The sequence below is a fragment of the Oncorhynchus mykiss genome, chromosome 26, assembly GCF_013265735.2.
Source record: "Oncorhynchus mykiss isolate Arlee chromosome 26, USDA_OmykA_1.1, whole genome shotgun sequence".
Classification (NCBI taxonomy): Eukaryota; Metazoa; Chordata; class Actinopteri; order Salmoniformes; family Salmonidae; genus Oncorhynchus; species Oncorhynchus mykiss.
This window is the reverse complement of record NC_048590.1, coordinates 25,540,116-25,563,812: the sequence shown is the minus strand read 5'-3', so window position 1 is coordinate 25,563,812 and position 23,697 is coordinate 25,540,116. Positions and strand designations below refer to the sequence as shown.

The 23,697-nt window shown below is 45.8% G+C and overlaps 1 protein-coding gene across 4 annotated transcripts in view; it reads left to right on the top strand.

Annotated features, from left to right (window-relative positions):
• Nucleotides 1-23,697, top strand: part of LOC110506476 (myotubularin-related protein 13) — a 145,939-nt gene that overhangs the window by 81,812 nt on the left and 40,430 nt on the right. For all 4 annotated transcript variants that reach the window (XM_036963284.1, XM_036963283.1, XM_036963282.1 and 1 more), the window contains exons 7-17: nucleotides 2,223-2,355; nucleotides 2,822-2,930; nucleotides 3,336-3,449; nucleotides 3,811-3,888; nucleotides 4,208-4,321; nucleotides 5,190-5,318; nucleotides 5,479-5,577; nucleotides 5,722-5,935; nucleotides 6,122-6,231; nucleotides 7,092-7,241; nucleotides 20,614-20,682. In XM_036963284.1, coding sequence (XP_036819179.1) covers nucleotides 2,223-2,355; nucleotides 2,822-2,930; nucleotides 3,336-3,449; nucleotides 3,811-3,888; nucleotides 4,208-4,321; nucleotides 5,190-5,318; nucleotides 5,479-5,577; nucleotides 5,722-5,935; nucleotides 6,122-6,231; nucleotides 7,092-7,241; nucleotides 20,614-20,682 — 1,319 coding nt within the window. The remainder of the gene's footprint in view (nucleotides 1-2,222; nucleotides 2,356-2,821; nucleotides 2,931-3,335; nucleotides 3,450-3,810; nucleotides 3,889-4,207; nucleotides 4,322-5,189; nucleotides 5,319-5,478; nucleotides 5,578-5,721; nucleotides 5,936-6,121; nucleotides 6,232-7,091; nucleotides 7,242-20,613; nucleotides 20,683-23,697) is intronic.

The following is a 23,697-nucleotide window of genomic DNA, read 5'->3' as shown; positions in this document are numbered from 1 at the left end:
CATGAATCAGCAACATATTTGCTCTCCATGTGGGCTGGCCTGTGTCCTCTTTTCCTCCTCTGCTTGGAGGGTCTATTTTAAAGTCATGTGTTTAGTGTAACATGCTAAATGCATGTGATTCATCATGACCGTCAGTCAAATCTGTAAGAACAAATGATTAAACACAGATTTGAGTTATAACATGAAATACAGTACAACTTACAGTAGTCTACATTGCACCCACCCCCACCCCTTGTGTGATGGACTTTGTCTCTCTCCCAGCCTGTCAGGTACTAAGTTATTCTGTCCACCTTATGACCAAACAAGACCTGGGGGAAAAGGCCCAGACCTAGTGGGTGGTGAGGAAACGTGTAGCATGTCCACGCACAACTGTGTCCAGAGGTCATCCCAGAGGAATGTCCGTCCAACATGTCACACTGCACAGGAAGTGTGGCCCCCAAAGGGATAGAATGGACAGGCCCTGGACAGGCTGCTGGGCTGTTTGTTGTTTGCTGCCTTTGTCTTGGCCCGGTCTGTCTCTTGTTTTTTAGGGTCGGAAATGTGTTGCTGTTTCCCATAGATATGTAAACACCTCAATGGCACTAAACAAGCCAGGCTGCTTACCTCAGGAGGCCATTGTGAAACATAATTGGCTGCCAAGTGCAAAAATGCCAGGTTAGTCCCCTCAGACCTATACACTTCCACACAGGAAGTCATGTTGAGGTGACATAGAATGTAACAAGCCTATGTCGCTGTAAGAGATCCAGGTCAGTCAACAACGGAACAGACAATGTTCATGTTCCCATTCCTGTTTATCAGGGTCTATCTGAGCTGGAGGCAGACACAGATTCAGGGACCTCAGTTTGTTGTGGACTGCAGATATGTCTGCCAGTGTGCCGTTGTCTTTATCTCTGTAATGAGTGATAGATTGGTCTACCACTAGGTTGATAGGAAACAATAACAGGAACTGTAAACTTGAGAATTTGACTGGACTGTCATATTGGAATTTGACATATTATTTATATTGTCTCATAGCGTGTCATTTCCTCTGGCTATTTTTGAGATTGTATTTACTTATCATTAATTATATACACTGTGTGTGCAAAACATTAGGAACACCCTTTTGCCCCTCAGAACAGCCTCCATTTGTCAGGGCATCGACTCCACAAGGTGTTGAAAGAGCTCAACATGGATGCTGGCCCATGTTGACTCCAATGCTTCCCACAGTTGTCAAGTTGGCTGGATATTCTTTGGGTGGTGGACCGTTCTTGATACACACGGGAAACTGTTGAGCTTAAACAACCCTGCAGCATTGCAGTTCTTAACACACTCAAACCGGTGCACCTGGCACCTACTACCATACCCCGTTCAAAGGCACTTAAATATTTTGTCTTGCTCATTCACCCTCTGAATGGCATGCATACACAATCTCTGTGTCTAAAGGTTTAAAAAATCCTTCTTTATACTGTCTACTCCCCTTCATCTACACAGATTGAAATGGGTTTAACAAGTGACATCAATAAGGGATCATAGATTCACCTATTCAGTCTGTCATGGAAAGCCTAATGTTTTGTACGCCTGTGTATAATAAACTCAGCAAAAAAAGAAACTGCCTCTCACTGTAAACTGTGTTTATTTTCACAAACTTAACATGTGTAAATATTTGTATGAACATAACAAGATTCAACAACTGAGACATAAACTGAACAAGTTCCAAAGACATGTGACTGTTCAGGGACACATTATTCAATTTCTGTTAAAGAAGGGGAGGGGTCAAAATCAAAAGTAACAGTCATTATCTGCTGTGGCCACCAGCTGCATTAAGTACTGCAGTGCATCTCCTCATGGACTTCACCAGATTTGCCAGTTCTTGCTGTGAGATGTTACCCCACTCTTCCACCAAGGCACCTGCAAATTCTGCCAAGGCACCTGCCATTCCCCCCAAACATTTCTGGGTGGAATGGCCCTAGCCCTCACCCTCTGATCCAACAGGTTCCAGACGTGTTCAGTGGGATTGAGATCCGGGCTCTTCTGCAAAACAGATCTTTACTCCAATAATTTCAACAAACTAGTCACATATGATTGAAAACACCACATTCTAACACCCCAAAGAAATATAATTTACTGAGTAGTGTTTGCTCAGCTTAGAAATAAAATCCACCCCCAACAGTATGTTTTCTTTTTATCATTTGTCCAAACGAATACCTCATTAATTACACATTCTCTCTACTTTCTTCTGCCAGGAATCCAGAATGTTCTGAGTCTTTTCTGTGCGGTTCTGACCGAACACAAGGTTTTGTTCCATTCTACGAGCTACCAGAGACTAGGGGAGGCGTCGCGTGCCCTGGAGGCACTCATGTTCCCCCTCAAATACAGGTACGTGATTGGCCCGTCAGTCTCCACATTCCCCCATCAGTCCGCATTACACCTCGGCTATTGACACGACTTGCCTTGCACCAAGTATGAATTAAATGATGACGTTTCTTATTATCGTTATTTGTTTGTTTCTCAGTAAAAATTGTTACACTTAGGCTGGCTTTGATTATGAGTCCATTGAAAGTTCAAACATATTAAGATGTTGATTGCGTTGCCATCTGACTTTCTGACATTTTGTGACAAAACAGAACAACCTCCCAAAGTGGTCTTGGTTATCTGTTCTCATATGTCTTTAAGTTTAATACACTTCCTGTAAGTTGCTCTGGATAAGTGTGTCTGCTAAATGACTGGAATGTAAATGTACTTGAAAGATTATTCTCTGGTTTACTGAGTACCACACGTTGATGTAGAATTTGACCTGGCAAATGGTGTGTTTCCTCACTGTCGTCTCCTGTTTGAAACTCAGTTACCCATACATCCCCATCCTGCCGTCACGGCTGCTAGAGGTGCTGAGCTCACCCACCCCCTTCATCATCGGCGTCCACTCCATGTTCCAGAGCGAGATCCAAGAACTGGTGAGGGATCGTTAGCACCTTCTCCAGACATGAACCACCTCTGACCCTGATTCAATACAGTACACCAGGGAAACACACCTTTATTTAGACTGATTTATTGAAAGCTTGCCCAATATTGCCTATGAATCATGTAGCCTTATATATGAGTCATTGTACATTTTAAGGAAATGTTGAGCTGACATTCCTTATACAGAGAAGTGCCGATTGACACGGCCTCCTGAGTCCCTTAGATTCAGGGAGTTGTGACTCCTCCACTATGTTGGCCAAGAGCCTGTTTTGGCAGGTTTCAGCCTTAGTTTCTCTTATACGCTCTGCCATAGTAATGTAGAATGTGCTCTACAACTAAAATCGGAATATAACTAATTGGAAAGGATTGTTTAGTGATGTGTGTTGTCTGTCTTACAGTTGGACGTTATCATAGCTGATCTGGATGGAGGAACCATAAAGATTCCAGAGTGCATCCACCTGTCCCAGCTCCCTGAACCACTGTTACACACCACACAGACTGCCCTGTCTCTGGTACATACCTGTTACACACCACACAGACTGCCCTGTCTCTGGTACATACCTGTTACACACCACACAGACTGCCCTGTCTCTGGTACATACCTGTTACACACTACACAGACTGCCCTGTCTCTGGTACGTACCTGTTACACACCACAGCCTCTGTCTGTAAAGGCTGAATGCTCACCCTTGGATATTTCACATTAGATCATAATGAGAATGTGGTTTGTTGCAAACAGCTGTAGAATGTCCTTATGTAACTTGTCTAAATTATTGTAATGGGTATTTGTTTATGTAATCTGAACAATAAAAGTGTACTTAGGAACTAACAAAATAATAAGTCAAGACTAAGAGGCATTTTTATTATTTTCAGGTTTTGCATCCTGATCTGGAGATAGCTGACAATGCCTTCCCACCCCCTCGCACAGCCCCCTCCAACCTCAAACTGTTGGTAAGGCCCATCATTCCAGTAAACACAGTGTCTTTAACCTTTACCCCTGGCCATGTCTCATTGTAATAGATGGAGCCTTTTCCCAGAACATCATGTGTTTGTGATATGAGGAGGACACCACTGCTCTGAGATATCTCCTGTAGCACGCGCATCTCTTGTCCGACCTATGAATAGCACAGACATGTGAACTTTTGTGGGGTTTTCCATTTCTTCAGATGGTACAATAATCACGTTAAGATGTGAACTTGACTGAATTATCAAGGTGGTATTCATGGCATGTCTGTGAGGTGACTCTCCCTTCTCTCCCTTGTGTTTTCAGGATAAGGAGGTGCGAGCCGTGTTCCTCAGGCTGTTTGCACAACTCTTCCAGGGCTACAGGTCCTGCCTGCAGCTCATCCGCATCCATTCCGAACCTGTTATCCACTTTCACAAGGTGAGATCAACTCAATCTGGGTGGGTCAAGAATCCTATTGCCAACTGAAGGCATGTGCTCCATCACACCCTCAATGTGTCTCCTGATTATGACGCATGTTTGTCACCCATATGCTGCTGTAATCCCAGGAAAAGATCACATTTCACTGATCACTGCAATGACGGTGGTTACCTTTCTTATTCAATTTGTTTGTCCCCATTAACATTTGATAGGTGCAGGCTGATGTTTATCTTATAGATAACAACTCTTGTTCTCTCAACCTGTAAAAGAATGTTTGGAGAGAATCCAAGAACAAGAGGATTCTCTCCTATCCTGTCTTATCCTGTCTGATAAAGCTGTTTTGGAGGTGTTTTGTTTCAGCATGTGTGTGTTCTTTTGATGCGCTTTAGTGACTGACCGTATGACTCTTCACCATGCTATCTGCTTGTTTGTGTTATGTGCTGTCAGCCTTGGCCAATGGCCTCGCGATGAGCCATATGAAATGTATCAAATTAAAATAAAAAAAAAATCGCTGGGTTTTGTATTTGTTTGTGTCTGCGGCGTCTCCGTGGTAACCTCTCAGCACGTCCCCCTCAAAGTACCCCACATGGCTCGGATTATGGGCCAGGAATTCATCACAAATCTACAGAAACTCTGCGCTTTTTTTTTTATCGGAGAGGCGGTGACTGCGGTGACCCACTAGCACGAACCACAGGGCTAATTCAGCATATAGACATCTTCAGTCATTTGTTTCACTTTTGTGACTGGGTTCATTGTGATAAGACAATTCTAACAATAAAGAAAAGCTCAGAAAAGTAAAGCTGTTAGTCCTAAACGTACATCTTTATGTACCTACCATTATTTAACCTTTGACCCTGTCCCCTTACAGACTGCCTTCCTGGGCCAGAGGGGCCTGATCGAGAATGACTTCCTGACCAAGGTTCTGGATGGCATGGCCTTCGCTGGCTTCGTGTCCGAGAGGGGTCCGCCTTACAGAGCCTGTGATCTCTTTGATGAGGTACTGTCAGACATGGCTAATGTAACCAGACGGTATGTTTTGCAGCTCTAGTCTGATTTGGCAACAGTTTTTCTAATTTCACTGTTGTGTGTGAAACTGGGCTTGTTGAGAGATTGTATCGTTTGGGAACAGCTTGACTGACTTGTTGTTGGTTCTGTAGCTGGTGGCCTTTGACATGGAGCGCTTTAAGGAGGGGGCGGCTAGCCCTGCCAAGCTGCAGAAGCACATGAGGGAACTCTCTGACCAACTGTACAAAAACGTGAGTTAACTGGGCCTCTGTGCTATAGTGTTCACATTAGGCACTTTCTGTACTCTTTAGTGTTCTAGCATGTCCTATGGCCGTTACAGATGTTGATAGTGTTGTGCTTGTCTGTATGTTTTATTATTGAATGGTCCATTACAGGAGAATCCCAACCCCCACATGGCGTTCCAGAAAGTGCCTCGGCCCACAGAGGGTTCCCACCTGCGGGTGCATGTGGTGCCCTTCCCCATGCTGGACGATGAGAAGGTGGAGCGGCTGCTGGCGGAGGGCCTGGCCAAGCATCCCAGCGCCGCTGCCATCACTACTACCACCCGCGCAGAGAGGAAGTGTGTGGTGCCCGCCGGCCCTCCCGTGGGTACGTGAGACACAAACATCAGCTCTACTCTATGTCTGCTCCTGTGTGAGACAAATGGCTTGGCAGGAGTCTGTCTGTAATGTGTTAATAGCTGTAAGTACTGAGTATTGAATGGCGTCTGTACTAGCGTAACTAGTATTTCTACCACTCTTGTATTCCTAACCTGCTCACCCCTCATCTGTGCAGTGTCCATCATGGGGAAGATGGGCTCAGTGTTCAACAGCGCTCGCAGGCTGGAGGTGGTGAGGAGCTGCATCTCTTTCATCTTCGACAACAAGACCCAGGAGACGGAGAAGGTGACGCACGGCATCCTCCCTAATCCCTGTCTCTCAGCACAGCGTAACCAGCCACGTCTGTAATGGCCCAGACATCTGGACAGACATCCATCCCTCCGATTACAGCAGGCAGGCAACCGTGTGTGTCTGTCTGGAGTTAGCGCTCTCAACTCTATCAGGCTAATTATACCTCCCAGCTGGGAGACATGGCCACACTGGAGACAGATAATCAAACACTTAGACTAGCCTCATAATCTCCTCGTTATCAGCAGAAATAACCCCATTGTTTTAACACCGAGGTTAATGGCATAGCTGTTTTGCTTTCTGATGCTCTTTGATTTCCCCGCACCGTGGCACCCCCTATAGCCCATAGGAACATTGATGGGGGTGTCCCATGTGCACTATATGAAATGGGAAGGGAGCCAGTTTCTTTATGCCTGCACCGCTGGCTGTAATAACCAGGTTATATAAGGCAGACATGCATCCAGCTATAACCGCCCCCCCGAGCCTATAAACCCTTCACCTCAATATACATTATACAGCCAATGTGAAAACCATTACCCAGACGCATGACCATCACATTTTCTCATTGTTTGACATTAGTATGAAATGTGTCGTATTATTAATATTTCCCAGAGGTCAACAGTTCACAGTTTGGACTGGTAATACTGTAGCTGCTATTGTACCTGTCTCTGAGCTCCTGCAGAGCTACCAGCTTATGTTTCTTGGCTGTAGCCTGATTGGTTCTAGAATTCTGGGACATAACGTTCTGGGAAGTTGAGAAATCAATTCAGAAGATGATTATCCCCACTGTTTTTGTTCATGTATGTTGTGGTGTGACATGGTATTTGTGTTAAAAAAAGGCTGTGCTGTGTTCCCAGACCCTGCCGGCTGCGCTGCGTGCTCTGAAAGGCAAGGCGGCTCGCCAGTGCCTGACTGAGGAGCTCAGTCTGCACGTCCAGCAGAACCGGGCCATACTGGACCACCAACAGTTTGACTACGTCATCCGCATGATGAACTGTGCCCTCCAGGTGGGTCAAAGCTCGGCCAGTCTGTCCCAGTCTGTGATGTGACTCTTTCAGAACAAATCAACTGGCTCTGTTATTAAAGTTCAGTGTACGGTATGTCCCTCCACGAGGTAGTTAACATCCCTCCTAAAAGTCTCTCTGAATGTCAACGTGCTGCTTTTACAAAGGATGGAACACTGTTTTCTAATAGCTAATGTACAGTAAGTATCCAGATGTCAGATGGCAGCCTTTTTTCTTGGGTGTTCCCTAGCGTTCTCACAGAGACAATAACAGGTAAACCACAAAATATTTGAGGAGCAGGAAGCAGTAGTTTGTTTCCAGGCTCTACCCTTAAAACAACCCCACTCTGGATGCGATGACGTATTTTCATGGGCTTTAACTGGTTCTAATTTAGCGCGTCTGAAGTTGTCTGTAATGGAAACAGTACGAGACAGCGAGAGAATGTGCCGGCTAACCAAGCGCTAAGCAGACAGCTCTGGCAGGGTAATGTGATGTAGAGCTCTGCCTCGGGTACACAGGCCTCTGGCAACAACACGTGCTGCTACTCCACCATACATGTTCTTACTGCCCTTCTCCCTTACCTTAGTCATGCTTGGCTGCTGGTGGAAGCATGGCCAAATCATGTATGTTCCCAGTGATTTATGCTCAAGTTAGTCTTCATTTACAGTAGTTTGACAGATTGTCAAGAGTGAGTGCTCGCTGCGCCCCACATATCTAGTAAAAGGTTGGTGTCTGATTTACTTGGGTGCTATTGGGTTTTTGCGCTATCACTTCGGTTATTAGACAAAGCGATTAGTGGTTTATTCTGCTCTCCCTGTGCTGCACACGCCCCATAAAGTTTCCCTCTGCCATCAATCAGGTGGGAGAGGAGGGCTCGTAGAGGAGGGCTCGGAGAGGAGGGCTCAGAGAGGAGGGCTCGGAGAGGAGGGCCGGAGCTCAGAGCTGAGGCCTCTGATAGTTCCTCATGTTTTACAGCCTCACATGGCCGTAGCCACGGGGATTTAATGATTCGGAGCAGTGTTCACAGAGAGTGACTTTTATGGAGTGGCTCTGGATTCCACGCATTCTTCTGGCCAAATGATCGAGGCCGGCGAGCCAATTAATCTCACCATCTGCCTTTAGCCTGGGTGTGCAGAGGTCACTGGACGTGTCACTGGCCTCCCCACTTATAAAATAGGTCAAGAGCCAGCCAGCCAACCAGTGGCTGTGTAATTTATACATGACAGAGGTATATATGCTCTCCCTTCCTGTGCTCCTGTCAGCAACACAGGTTCTAGGAGATGTGCCATACCACCTGGTTTCAGTTACCCCCTGCATGCATAGCTAACCGCATGTCTTCAGTATCTGAGTCCAGGTCCCACTCTGTCCAAGCCAAGGTAGTGATGTGATGAAGCTGCTGGTCTAACAGTAGTCTCCCTGTGGTACAGAGTGGTTGAAAGACACCACAATGACACCCGGACACTCTGTATAATAACTGCAGGTTAGTCGTCTTTGTTTCAAGGTCTGTCTGGCGAATACCGGACTGTTCTGGAATGTACAGAACAATGTAGAAATGCTTGTCTATTAGGTTGCTTAATGTGGCTGTGTTATCTGATAGCTGGCTTGCGAGCGTGTCTGACATGTATTGTGTTTCTCCCCGAAATGGGATCCTGATGTGGAGGTTTTTATTTTTTCAAGGAACCGATTAATAGTATTTCTGCAGATAAAGGATTTTTTCCCCCCTCAAACTGGACGTGAGCATTTTCAGTGACATTGCATTGGGAATACTGAGTCCCTAGACAGATGCTATGAAGCGAAGCATGTGAGATGCATTCAATGCCAACCTTCAGAGTTGATTAGTCAGGATAACAACCACGTGTGAGTGTGTGTACTCTGGACCAGAGGATTTTTATTTAGAGCCAAGTGCTGCGGAGTGACTTCGTGTGGACTTATACAGACTGTCTCTCTAGGACTGTGTTTGGTCCAGGGGGCACTTGGCAGGGTTTCCCATAACAACATGGAACATGTCAGGAGAGGGTGACGGACTGGAGAGAGGGGAGCAGAGGGGTTCTGTCTGGCTGTGGCACGAAGACTCGGATCAGCATCAGTCCGGGGCGCCTGTCTCTCCTCAACAACCACTATTCAAACCCAAACAACAGATGGAGACTTGCAGATAGAGTCCACCATTAGAGATGGACATCTCCACACCAAAACATCCCCATCTGAGATCAACTGCCTGTCAGCATAGTACTGCACTACGGGTGACCTAGTGACTTCACCTTTTAAGGTAGATGGATGGAGGCCAGTGTGTATATTATCTCCAAACCTTCAGGGTTCTCATTTCACCAGACATTCCCGTCTTATTTTGATTTAATCTCTGCTTTGCCTCTCAAAACCAAATAAGCAATAATTTTACTCATGGAGCTGGTATTTAAAATAGAACGAGGGTTTCCTTGCCAAATGGTTAGATAAAATATAGCGAGCATTTCTCTATAATTTCATTTAGCTTTACGGTGTAATACTGTATTGTTATTTCTCCCCTATATTTTCACCAAGGCAACAACAGGCCAGAGGTCCATCCATTTTGCAGTTATTTGGTCCTGATTCTGTGTCCTGGTCCGTAGCCCAGGTCCATGGATTTGTCTCAGATGGGCTGTAAAAGGAACAGAAATAGCAGATTGCCTCGGCAGTAATTACTCTCGTATTTCACTTGCACCCCTCTCCTCTCAACGCCCTTCCCTGTCAAAAAGCCCTTGGAGATATCACAGATTGCACCGATGCCAGTGATTATGCTACGCGTGTGTGTGTGTGCGTGTGTGCGTGTGTGTGATCCCTCAACACCCCACACAGCTAGGGGTGTTGACCTCTACAGTGTGCTATGCACCACAGTCTCAGTACAGTGACAGAATGATGCCTCATTAGAACGGGACAGGAGGCATGTGTTTTTCGATCTAAAAACATCTCACATTCCTGATGATATCATCATCCTGAGGCCAATCAAGAGTTTATGGGCCACATGTAACATGTCAGTTTGGGGCTAACCGTAGGGGTGCGTACTGGGAAAGGGGATACTTAGTCAGTTGCACAACTGAATGCATTCAACCGAAATGTGTCTTCCGCATATAACCGGGGGGATGCCTTAATCGACGTTCACGTCATCGGCGCCCAGGGAGCAGTTGTTGTTGGGGATTAACTGCCTTGTTCAAGGACAGAATGGCCCGATTTGAACCAGCAACCTTTCGGTAACTGGCCCAACACTCTTAGGCTATGCTCCATGTGTTGTTCTGTCTCTGTTGACTGTTAGAAGGCTAGCGTTAGAGGTTCAAACTGTTTTGAAAGGGCACTCGTCCACAGGGTGCGGTGTTTGTTCTGCAGAGTTTCTCTACTACAGTATGAGTCAAAGCAGTGTGTGTATACAGTACAGTAGTTTCTGCTTACTGACAGACAACCAGGTGAGAGAGGGGATTGTCCTTTCGAATGGAAGTAGGTGTGGGATTTCATCACTCAGAGTAGTTCTGAACTCAGCTGTGTTTATTTTCAGCAAACTTAACATGTGTAAATATTTGTATGAACATAGCAAGATTCAACAACTGAGACTTTAACTGAACAAGTTCCACAGACATGTGACTAAGAGAAATGTAATAATGTGTAATGTGTCCCTGAACAAAGGGGGGGTCAAAATCAGAAGTAACAGTCAGCATCTGGTGTGGCCACCAGCTGCATTAAGTCCTCCTCATGGACTGCACCAGATTTGCCCCAGTTCTTGCTGTGAGATGTTACCCCACTCTTCCACCAAGGCGCCTGCAAGTTCCTGGACATTTCTGGAGGGAATGGCCATAGCCCTCAACCTCCGATCCAACAGGTCCCAGACGTGATCAATGGGATTGAGATCCGGGCTCTTCGCTGGCCATGGCAGAACACTGACTTCCTGTCTTGCAGGAAATCACGCACAGAACGAGCAGTATGGCTGGTGGCATTGTCCTGCTGGAGGGTCATGTCAGGATGAGCCTGCAGGAAGGTTACCACATGAGGAAGGAGGATGTCTTCCCTGTTACGCACAGCGTTGAGATTGCCTGCAATGACAACCAGTCCGATGATGCTGTGACACACCGCCTCAGACCATGACGGACCCTCCACCTTCAAATCGATCCCACTCCAGAGTACAGTCCTCGGTGTAACGCTCATTCCTTCGATGATAAACGCGAATCCGACCATCACCCCTGGTGAGACGATACCGCGACTCGTCAGTGAAGAGCACTTTTTGCCAGTCCTGTCTGGTCCGGCGATGGTGGGTTTGTGCCAATAGGCGCCATTGTTGCCAGTGATGTCTGGTGAGGACCTGCCTTACAACAGGCCTACAAGCCCCCAGTCCAGCCTCTCTCAGTCTATTGTGTACAGTCTGAGCACTGATGGAGGGATTGTGCGTTCCTGGTGTAACTCGATCAGTTGTTGTTGCCATCCTGTACCTGTCCCGCCGGTATGATGTTCGGATGTACCGATCCTGTGCAGGTGTTGTTACACATGGTTTGTCACTGCAAGGACAGACGATCAGCTGTCCGTCATGTCTCCCTGTAGAACTGTCTTAGGCGTCTCACAGTACGGACTTTGCAATTTATTGCCCTGGCCACATCTGCGGTCCTCATGCCTCCTTGCAGCATGCTTAAGGCATGTTCACACAGATGAGCAGGGACCCTGGGCATCTTTCTTTTGGTGTTTTTCAGTAGTCAGTAGAAAGGCCACTTTAGTGTCCTAAGTTTTCATAACTGTGTCCTTAATTGCCTACCGTGGGTAAGCTGTTAGTGTCTTAACGACCATTCCACAGGCGCACGTTAATTCATTGTTTATGGTTCATTGAACAAGCATGGGAAACCGTGTTTAAACCCTTTACAATGAAGATCTGTGAAGTTATTTTAATTTTTACAAATTACCTTTGAAAAACAGGGTCCTGAAAAAGGGACCTTTCTTTTTTTGCTTTATAAATCAGGCTATACTGTAACTCAGTGGATGTCTGTGTACATTCACTGAGCCCCAGCTTGGCCGTCCTCAACTCCACACTTTCCTGAAGCAGTGCACTCAAATCAGAACATAAGTCACCTCAAGTACTTGTAAGGCCATGGAGGACCAAGTGAGCCTTCAAAAGACTGGACATTATTGTAATTTGTGTTTTCTTACAAATCAGATTTTCTTTTTCTTTTTTTCTGAGGTAATGTTATTCTCTGGTATAGAACATCCCCATGTTTGTCCCTACTGGAGAGACAGTGAACCTGTTAGTGACTCATTTTCCCTGCTCTCATTAATTGCTTCAAGGTTTGTTTACATACCGTACCCCGTTTTTTTTCTTCATTTATTGCAAGTATTTGACATATTCAAAGTAAATATTTACCATACTGTCATTCTGAGTCAATTGTTATTTTAATGAGATACGATCTTCCGTCAGTGCGTTGGAGGCCTGCTGGTCTGTCTGTGTAGTGTGAGTGATTTGATTGGCTGATTGAGCCATCACCAGAGGTATCAGATGAAGACCATGCAGTGTTACTACTTCCTGACCATGTAGACAAACACATTTTACACCACTTCTTTGAAAACCAACGAGCGCTGACCAAATCATTACTCATCCATCCCTCAAATGCTTTGACCTCAACTGTTACAGTAAGATGCTGACTAAACTGTCCAAAGTGGATGCCAGTGCTATCGGTGCTGGACGCATCTTATCTGTGTATGTGGTAAACATTCTGCAGCTGTTTTAAGTCCTATCTCCTACTTGACAGCCGCATGACTCAAAGACATGACTGACCTTAATTGGAGTATTTGCACTAATGGGGGGCCTATTTGTTTCTGTGTGCGTGCAGAGCACCTCTCCTCCCTCTCTCCCCCTCCAGCTGTTGCAGGTTTGAAAGTGGACATTGCACAAGGCCAGGCGAGCAGAGTCCTGCTGTGGAAAAAGGGGTATATGCATCCTGGCATCCCAAACATTTCCTATCAGAGAGAATTATAGTGCTCAAAAACACTGTCAAAATGTCATTCACACATGTGCTCCTTCACCTGAAGGGGGTTGTTGGGCAAAGGAGAAAAGTTGTAGGTCCATCCATTCTAGATTAGTTTATGCTGATTAGTTTATGCTGCTGGCTGTGATGCTATTGGCCAGATGGGCCCACAACCAATGTTCCCTCGAAGCTGAGGGAGCGCAGCTCAACTCGCACTTCCACGCAGAAGAAATATGAGCCCGCACAGAGAAGCACGAGATTGATCTTCACTCATCTTTCTACAGTTTCCCATTTAGTTAACACTATCAACGTTTCCTTCTACTGCGGCAATTGTGATTGAATCAAAGCAATATTAGTCATTTTCAACGTAATATGCCGAAACAAAATAAACTATGCAAGATTTAGTATGCAAAATTAACTGTGGAAGAGATTTTCTTGTAGGCAGTAGAATGGCCTGTACTGAAGAGCTCAGTTACTTTCAACGTGGCACCGTCGTAAGATGCCACCTTTCCAACAAGTCAGTTCGTCAAATTTCTGCCCTGCTTGAGCTGCCTAGTCAACTGTAAGTACTGTTATTGTGAATTGGAAATGTCTAGGAGCAGCAATGGCTCAGCCGTGATGTGGTAAGCCACACAAGCTCACAGAACGGGACCGCCGAGTGTAGAAGAGTGTAGTGCGTAGAAATCATCTGTCATCAGTTGCAACACTCTACCAAGTTCCAAACTGCCTCTGGAAGCAATATCAGCTTCATGAAATGAGTTTCCATGGCCAAGTAGCCGCACACATGCCTAAGATCACCATGCTCAATGGCTGTAGTGGTGTAAAGCTCCCCACCATTGGACTCTTGAGCAGTAGAAACACGTTTTATGGAGTGATGACTCATGCTTCATCATCTGGCAGTCTGACGGACAAATCTGGGTTTGGTGGATGCCAGGAGAACGCTACCTGTCTCAATGCATAGTGCCAACTGTAAAGTTTGGTGAAGGAGGAATCATGGTCTGGGGCTATTTTTCATGGTTTGGGATAGGCATCTTTGTTCCAGTGAAGGGAATCTTAATGCAACAGCATTCAATTCTAGGCAATTCTGTGCTTCCAACTCTGTCAACAGTTTTGGGAAGGCCCTTTCCTGTTTCATCATGACAATGCCCCCGTGCACAAAGCGAGGTCTATACAGAAATAGTTTGTCGATCGGTGTGGAAGAACTTGACTGGCCTGCACATAGCCCTGACCTGAACCCCATTGAACACCTTTGGGATAAATTGGAACGCAGACCGCGAGCCAGACCTAATCATCCAACATCAGTGCCCGACCTCACTAATGCTCTTGCAGCTGAATGGAAGCAAGTCCCCACAGTAATGTTCCAACATCTAGTGGAAAGCCTTCCCAGAAGAGTGGAGGCTAATCGCAGCAAAGGTGGACCATCTCCATATTAATGCCTAAATACAGTGGGGCAAAAAAGTATTTAGTCAGCCACCAATTGTGCAAGTTCTCCCACTTAAAAAGATGAGAGAGGACTGTACTTTTCATCATAGGTACACTTCAAATATGACAGACAAAATTAGAAAAAAAAATCCAGAAAATCACATTGTAGGATTTTTAATGAATTTATTTGCAAATTATGGTGGAAAATAAGTATTTGGTCAATAACTAAAGTTTATCTCAATACTTTGTCATATACCCTTTGTTGGCAATGACAGAGGTCAAACGTTTTCTGTAAGTGTTCACAAGGTTTTCACACACTGTTGCTTCTATTTTGGCCCATTCCTCCATGCAGATCTCCTCTAGAACAGTGATGTTTTGGGGTTGCTGCATCAGTGTCTTTAGATATTTTTGTCAGATGTTACTATGGAATGCTGAAGTATAATTACAAGCATTTCATAAGTGTCAAAGGCTTTTTTGACAATTACATTAAGTTGATGCAAAGAGTCAATATTTGCAGTGTTGACCCTTCTTTTTCAAGACCTTTGCAATCTGCCCTGGCATGCTGTCAATTAACTTCTGGGCCACGTCCTGACTGATGGCAGCCCATTCTTGCATAATCAATGCTTGGAGTTTGTCAGAATTTGTGGGTTTTTGTTTGTCCACCCACCTCTTGTGGATTGACCACAAGTTCTCAATGGGATTAAGGTCTGGGGGTTTCCTGGCCATGGACCCAAAATATCTATGTTTTGTTCCCCGAGCCATTTAGTTATCACTTCTGCCTTATTGCAAGGTGCTCCATCATGCTGGAAAAGGCATTGTACATAGCCTGGTTCCTCTCTAGGTTTCTTCCTAGGTTTTGGCCTTTCTAGGGAGTTTTTCCTAGCCACCGTGCTTCTTCACCTGCATTGCTTGCTGTTTGGGGTTTTAGGCTGGGTTTCTGTACAGCACTTTGAGATATCAGCTGATGTACGAAGGGCTATATAAAATAAATTTGATTGATTGATTGATTGATTGTTCGTCACCAAACTGTTCCTGGATGGTTGGGAGAAGTTGCTCTCGGAGGATGTGTTGGTACCATTCTTTATTCATGGCTTTATTCTTAGGAAAAGTTGTGAGTGAGCCTGCTCCCTTGGCTGAGAAGCAACCCCACACATGAATGGTCTCAGGATGCTTTACTGTTGGCATGACACAGGACTGATGATAGCGCTCACCTTGTCTTCTCCGGACAAGCTTTTTTCCAGATTCCCCAAACAATCGGAAAGGGAATTCATCAGAGAAAATGACTTTACCCCAGTCCTCAGCAGTCCAATCCCTGTACCTTTTGCTGAATATCAGTCTGTCCCTGATGTTTTTCCTGGAGAGAAGTGGCTTCTTTGCTTCCCTTCTTGACACTAGGCCATCCTCCAAAGTCTTTGCCTCACTGTTCGTGCAGATGCACTCACACCTGCCTGCTGCCATTCCTGAGCAAGCTCTGTACTGGTGGTGCCCCAATCCCGCAGCTGAATCAACTTTAGGAGATGGTCCTGGCGCTTGCTGGACTTTCTTGGGTGCCCTGAGGCCTTCTTCACAACAATTGAACCACTTTCCTTGAAGTTCTTGATGATCTGATAAATGGTTAATTTAGGTGCAATCTTACTGGCATCAATATCCTTGCCTGTGAAGCCCTTTTTGTGCAAAGCAATGATGATGGCACGTGTTTCCTTGCAGGTAACCATGGTTGATAGAGGAAGAAGAATGATTCCAAGCACCCTCCTTTTGAAGCTTCAAGTCTGTTATTCAAAATCAATCAGCATGACAGAGTGATCTCCAGCCTTGTTCTCGTCAACACTGACATGATGTCAGCTGGTCCTTTTGTGGCAGGGCTGAAATGCCGTGGAAATATATTTCTGGGATTCAGTTCATTTGCATGGCAAAGACGGACTTTGCAAGTAATTGCAATTCATCTGATCACTCTTCATAACATTCTGGAGTATATGCAAATTGCCATCATACAAACTGAGGCAGCAGACTTTGTGAAAATTTATATTTGTGTCATTCTCAACTTTTGGCCACGACTGTACATGACCACACAGCTGGGCAGTAGTCCAGGTGCGACAGCTAGAGCCTTTAGACCCCTCTGGTCGACTGAGATGCCAAGAAGGCAGAGCAACGCCCTTTCATAGACAGACCTCTTCCCATTTTAATAACCATTGAGGTATTTGTTTTGACCATGACAGCTTGCTATCTAGGGTTACACCCAGCAGTTTAGTCTCCTTTAGCGTTGAGCAGATGATTCATTTTTAGAGATATTTAGCACTCATGGCTTTGCTTTGCTAAAGAGAGCAGTGTCCACAGATTCCCATTCATGCAAGATCATGTGCTGTTTTCTTTGCCCTCCTCTGTACTAGGAGGTCTGCTGTGTGTTTGACAGTCTCACACAGCGTCCCCAGCCTACCTCCCTCCAGGACTTGGACAGTAACTTGGTTAAGGTTTAATTTAGAGTCCCCCACTTCTCCTGCTCTCCTTTAATATCCTCTGTGAGACGAGTTGTGGGTTCTTGCTGTGAAAAAGCTCTCCCTCTGCTCTGCTTGGGGTTGCAGATGGGTCAGTCTCTGGACTGGTTGGACAGGCTAACATAACGAAGGCACTGGGAAGTTCTCTCGAGCATCATTCTCATGTACAGATAAAGCCGTTCCCCTTGGATGTCAGCCAGCAGGACCAGGTAAACATGGCCAGCGAACACAGTACAGGCCAGGAAGCGAACACTGATTTATCCCATGCTTCTGACATTCAATTTGATTAGTGTACCATAGTTTCTAGTCTGTCTTTGTCTGTGTGTATGGTATGTGTCTTTGTGCACGGCTGTGTGCAGTATTGTGCTTGTTTTGTCAATGAGTCAGCTTATGATGAGTGAGTATGGTTCGTGCTCTATGGTTCCACAGCACTGCAGCCTCATAAAAGCCTCCCCCAGCTCCCCTTCTCTGCTTTAAATGCCGGTCTCAGTCGGACGGTTCCTGGAAAGCGCCAAGGGAGAGAGGTGTCTGGAGTCTGCAGGAAGATGCTCTCTGATCACTTCCTGTCATGGGGGTCTGTCAAACGTGCGGGTCCAGGGTCTTTGTTTGCGTAGTATAGACCTACGTGTTTATCAGGGGCAAAACTCCATGAGTCATCCATGAACCACAGCCTTGAGAGAGAACGAAAGAGACGGAGAAAAGAGGAAGGGAGACGGCTTCCTCCTTCCTAAGCGGAGCTGCAGGGGTGCACGTTGCTCTCCTCACCCTTCTGTACACAGATACGCTTACGCACATACATTTATACACGCACGCCCCGCCCCTGCACTCTTGCATGTGCTCGTATGCGCTACGGCGACTGCAGTGTCCCGGATCATAAACGGCAGCATTCCTCTGTCTCAATCTAAACAGGCATACCTGCTGCTGATAAACCAGGAATAACTCCAAGCACATGCAGTTGAGCCTATGCAGGCCAGCAGACAAAAGGGTCTCCCTCACTCCCTGCCTTCTTTCAGCCGGACTGTTCGGCGTCTTTATACTCTTAGTAGGGTTTGTTGTGACCTATTGGCCTAGGAAGTTCTGAATTACAGTAAATCATGGTGCTAACCTTGATAACTGCTTCTAAGACATCATGTCTTCCCTAAACGTAGCATTTTCCCTGTCAGATTACAGCGCTGCCCTGTTTGTAGATGATACTGAGGTCGCCTGAAGTAAACGGGATTGTATCAGAATGAAATATGAACATGTACAATGGGTCTGTTTTCTTACAGATAGCAGAGCACTGCTTGGTCTTATGACACTTCTTCATGCTCTGAATCAATGCTTCTGCCTTTTGATGTTGACAGGCTCGGCTCAAGGCATTACAGCACAGTGTTGTGGAATGATGCTTTATGAAATGTTAGCCCAGACTTGGCTCCTCTGATCTTGTGGTCTTTTTGTCTGAATAACGACGTCTCTGTTAAATGTTTCCATTTTTCTGCCCTTGCGCTTCTGCTCCTGGGGTTATTTGGAGAGTTTTCGCTGGGTTCTTTGAACCTCTGTGACCTGCGGCATTGTCAGGGATGCCGGTAAACAAAGCTTTGGTGGCTCTCCAAACTGGAGCGTTCAACCGCAACCCAAAATAACTGAAAATCGACTGCAAGGGGAAAACAAAGTATATCGCTCGGCCCATGGGGGGCCAGTCTTTCATGTTTAGCTGAAGACCGTATGTTTTGCATTTGCTCCTCTCTGTACATTCCTCTGTTTTTTGTGAGGTATGAGGGAATGGGGGATTTATCCATGAAAAAGGCCCCCTATCCAATATTGGCAAGTCCAGCATTCCTGTCACAATCCCTTTACCCCCCCCCTCTCCTGCCAAAATGAGAGGCTCTGATCGTGTGTGTGTGTGTGTGTGTGTGTGTGTGTGTGTGTGTGTGTGTGTGTGTGTGTGTGTGTGTGTGTGTGTGTGTGTGTGGTGTGCGTCTTTGTGAAAATGCTAAGTTTGTCAAATGCATGTGTGAATATGAAGTGTTTGGTTGTATATGTGTGCGACAGTTGGGTTGTGAATGTAGATGTGTTTAGGGTGGTGTGTGTGCATGTATTTGATTTACGATGTTCCCTGCCCTTGGGGTCCCTGTGAGGGTTATGAGACACAGCACCAGATCAGGATCAGCTCTGCTGTTTTGACATGGACTTAAATCAAGTTTCCGGCGGCCATTCTGATTTTCCCAGTTGAACAAATAAATCCCAACAAAGCTCATGGAGATAAGTACCAATTTCCTGTGTGGAGCTCTTTTGGGTCCTTTTCAGATGTTCTCCTTTCCCATCCAGTCTCTCTGTTTTCAATATGAGCCATTTTTATTTTGGACCTTAAGTCCCCAGTTCTACTGGATGTATTGTACTATCTACCGGAATGCCGTGCTCATCTCTAATGCTCCATTGAATACAACTTATTTTATATTCAGACAGACCCCAGTACAGATTCTGTGAGTGGCGTAAAAATAGGAGAAAAAAATTGTCAGCTGCGCTCTAGCTGTTTGAGAAATTAAATGTCTGTTTTCTTGGACTCGCCATGGTGCTTGGCTAATAGATGTTGCATTTTAAAGACAAGACAATTGGATTTTATGCAACAAAATCCTATGGTTTCATTCAATACGTTTGTAGATGTTGATCCCGGAAACTCTGGGATGTAATCTGGAGCAGGAATGCATAACATGAAATGACCAATAAATTGAGAAATTGGAACATTCTGACAATTGTCAGGATTATATAAGCATATTGGAAGCATATGTCCCAACGCTGCAGTGGCCTTGAAAGGGAAAGTATGGCTGGTGCAAACCCTGAAGATAAAATTACACTAAATGACTTGTAATTTTTGCAAGCGACTATCCGATTTTGCTCGTACGTAATGTTTTTTGGAGAGGTGCACTGCCCAGAACCTTCTTGACCCATAGAGATATAACTGGTGCACTGCCCAGACCTTCTTGACCCATAGAGATATAACTGGTGCACTGCCCAGACCTTCTTGACCCATAGAGATATAACTGGTGCACTGCCCAGACCTTCTTGACCCATAGAGATATAACTGGTGCACTGCCCAGACCTTCTTGACCCATAGAGAGACCCATAGAGATATAAGTGGTGCACTGCCCAGACCTTCTTGACCCATAGAGAGACCCATAGAGATATAACAGGTGCACTGCCCAGACCTTCTTGACCCATAGAGAGACCCTTAGAGATATAACTGGTGCACTGCCCATAGAGATATAACTGGTGCACTGCCCAGACCTTCTTGACCCATAGAGAGACCCATAGAGATATAAGTGGTGCACTGCCCAGACCTTCTTGACCCATAGAGAGACCCATAGAGATATAACTGGTGCACTGCCCAGACCTTCTTGACCCATAGAGAGACCCTTAGAGATATAACTGGTGCACTGCCCAGACCTTCTTGGCCCATAGCGATATAACATTGTCATGCTGTGTCCTGACCTCATCTCTCCCCTGTTGTGTGACCCACAGGACTGCTCCAGCTCTGAAGAGTACACGGTCGCCTCCGCCCTGCTGCCCCTGACGACGGCCTTTTACCGGGTGAGTGACTGACTGGGAGATTCCATTCCACAGAGCTCTTCTCCTCTCTCACACAGACAGAGCAGATAGAGAGTCAGCCAGCAGGTCCTTTTGACTATATTGCTCAATCAAGGGCAGGACGGCCTGGCATTCACCGCAAGCTGGCCGTCCTAATGGAGGGTATTTATAACGGGGGGCAATAATAGAAAAGGGATGGGGTGTGATATCCCAGCTGTCCTGGCGCTGGTCCTGTTCTGTTCCAGGCAGGACAAGAGACTTCCCAAGCCTCCGACCATGCAGCTCTGGGACAGGGGAGTGTCCCGTTTGTTCTCAGACGGGGACAGGGGAGTGTCCCGCTGGTCTCAGACGAGCCACATGAGGGTAAAGAGGGTGAGAACTGTACCTCACACCAAAGCCCAGAGGGCCACTGTGGGTTTGTGGTTTCCAACCTCTCGTGATCAAACTCGGTTGCTGCGGCGCGCACCGCAAATCCGTCCCCAATGCTCTGCAGTTGCCACGGTGACCAACAACTGTGAGCTGTTGACCTGCATTGGGTACAAGACCCAAGGAGACAGAATTTGGACCTCGCCCACTCTCTTCCATCGTATGTCTCACCCTGTTCTTACAAGATAGGCTGATGTAACTCTCTGAGATAAGCCTGCTCTCTTGTTTCCCAGCCAGGATAACCATTGGAAATGTACACTTATAGTAAGTTATCTAAATAAAACCAAGGGAATTGTCTCTGTTTGTTGATACAGGTGTACATTGTGACCTATGTAATGGGGGTGAGAGCAGAGTTGTCTCTGTACACAACCTGAGTAAAGTGTAGTGGTCACAGACCCCACTACACCACATTGTTGATAGTTTGGTTTGTTGCTGTAACGGAGTAACAGTGTCTCTCTGTGACCGTCAAGTTGTCAACACAACACTGTGACCCTAGGCTCCAGCTTTCTGCCTCTTCATTAAGACATCTGAAAGCCATTGCCTAAACGCATTGGATTTCCTGTAATTTTTTTTTACCCCATTTCCCCATTTTACGTAACCATAAAATCTGATTAAAGGATTACGTTAAAGGACCTTTATCACCAGGTTTTCAGAAAGAGACACGAATCCTGAGAGGCGTCTCATTCTCGACGGAGCAGTTTCTGGCACGGGAGGAATGAGAAGGAATGATATCGTGAGCTCCAGAACGCAACAGATTTCTCCCAGATTTCCAAAGGAATGGCATTAACTGTTGAGTCCAGCGTGTGGTCACGCAAATGGCGAAAAGCAAGAGCACAGGAATCCACCACGGTCCATGTTGTGTAATCTCTTGTGTGATGAAAAAAATGCTGGAAAAACAACGTATCCCAAAAAAACAGAGCACCTTGTGATGGTTCACAACGCTCCGCAGAGATTCTCGGGATAATCGCAGCATCGCACGATAGTCAATTACATCCTTTTGCAAAATGTCTGTTGGCCTGCTTTACCCTATCCCCCCCCATCCTGCCACATTTCCCCAAAGTCTTTGACTTTACCACACGGACTGTTATGGGGCTGTTCAAAGCATGCCTGGCAGCAGATGAAGGAACCAGTGGTTTTGTAAGTGTTGGGTTTACCCCCACGCTATAGTAGAGGACCATGACAGTCTACTGTAGGACACTGCTGAGAGAACCATTTGTAAAGGAACAGAAGGAGTGTCTTCTGTCTGTATCCAGGTGACAATCGTGACAAAATAGCAGATGAAATGTGCAATCCGTTTTCAGTGGTACGTGTGTTTTTGTTACGAAGCCAAAAAGAGAATATTTCAACTAGAACCGTTTATTTCTTTTCCAATGGAATGGTTCTGACCCGGGTCTTCTGGTCAAGATTATATTCGTACCTTTTCATGGAAGATTAGCTCTGATATCATTCATCATGGACTTTATTACACCACCAAGGTAAACAGCACGTTTCGGGTACTTGTTACACATCTGCGTCCAAGTCCTCCTGACCTCCTAGCTTCAGTACTAAACTGCTAAGCCCTCCAAATACAGCCTTACTACAACAGCACACTGTCCTTAAGTCAAGACAACCTGCTGTCGGTAGATCCCATTTATATTTCCTAGAAGGTGAAGCTGATCTGATAGGTGTTTTACCTGTGGGTCACGCCAGGGGAGGAGAACCTTTAATACAATGGTAGTTAAAACTGGGCCAGAGGTGTCCCCGGAAAGGCATTTGGACAGCGGGATTCCCACACACACAAAACCTGTCTGTAATCTCCATAGAAAGACGTAGTTAATCAGTGCTCAAGTGGCTTTGAGTGATTAGGCTACTCTTTTACACTTTTTAACGTAACCACGGTAACCCTGGCTTGCCTCGTGAATTTGCTGCATAGTTTCATTATAAACATGTTCTTATTTTGGAGTAGAGCAGGCCTATTGCATTTCTTAAGTGTAATTCCATCTGTGTAAATCGTGAACTGTACATAATATACAGTCTTGCAGTGGCAAGCCGTGCCGTTGACAACATCCGCTTTGCTGATTACCGTATCATTTTTTTAATATATAGATTTTTTTACTTCAGCCAGTCCTCATGCTCAGTCCACAGGAGTATATAGTTTTACATCCCCACCACCCTCAACCCTTCCCAACGAGGTCAGTTGGCTTTAAGGCCCTTTTCTATGAAAACCGCTGCTTCACCTGTACCTGTCATCCATCACTCCTCATTGACATCTTCTCCAGCGCCTCTCGGCCCGTCAACCTCTGCTGCCCGCAGTAACTACAACGAGACGAGGGGATCGGGTCTGGAAGAAATTAGGTCAGGGCTTCACCTTCTGGGTTTCATCACCACAGTATGTAATGTGTTTAATCATCACAATGCCCCCATCTGAAGGCACAATGCCCCCAGAATCAGACCCTAAATTAACATGACCCTTTTATAGTCACATATTTCCAGTAAATCTCTTAAGTCTTAAGGTAGAGTGAAAATTCATGAAAACCGTATGACGTTGTTCTCAACTTAATCTGAAGAATATAGACTTACCTGTCACGGTGGTCTTCTTTCTCTTAGCTTTAG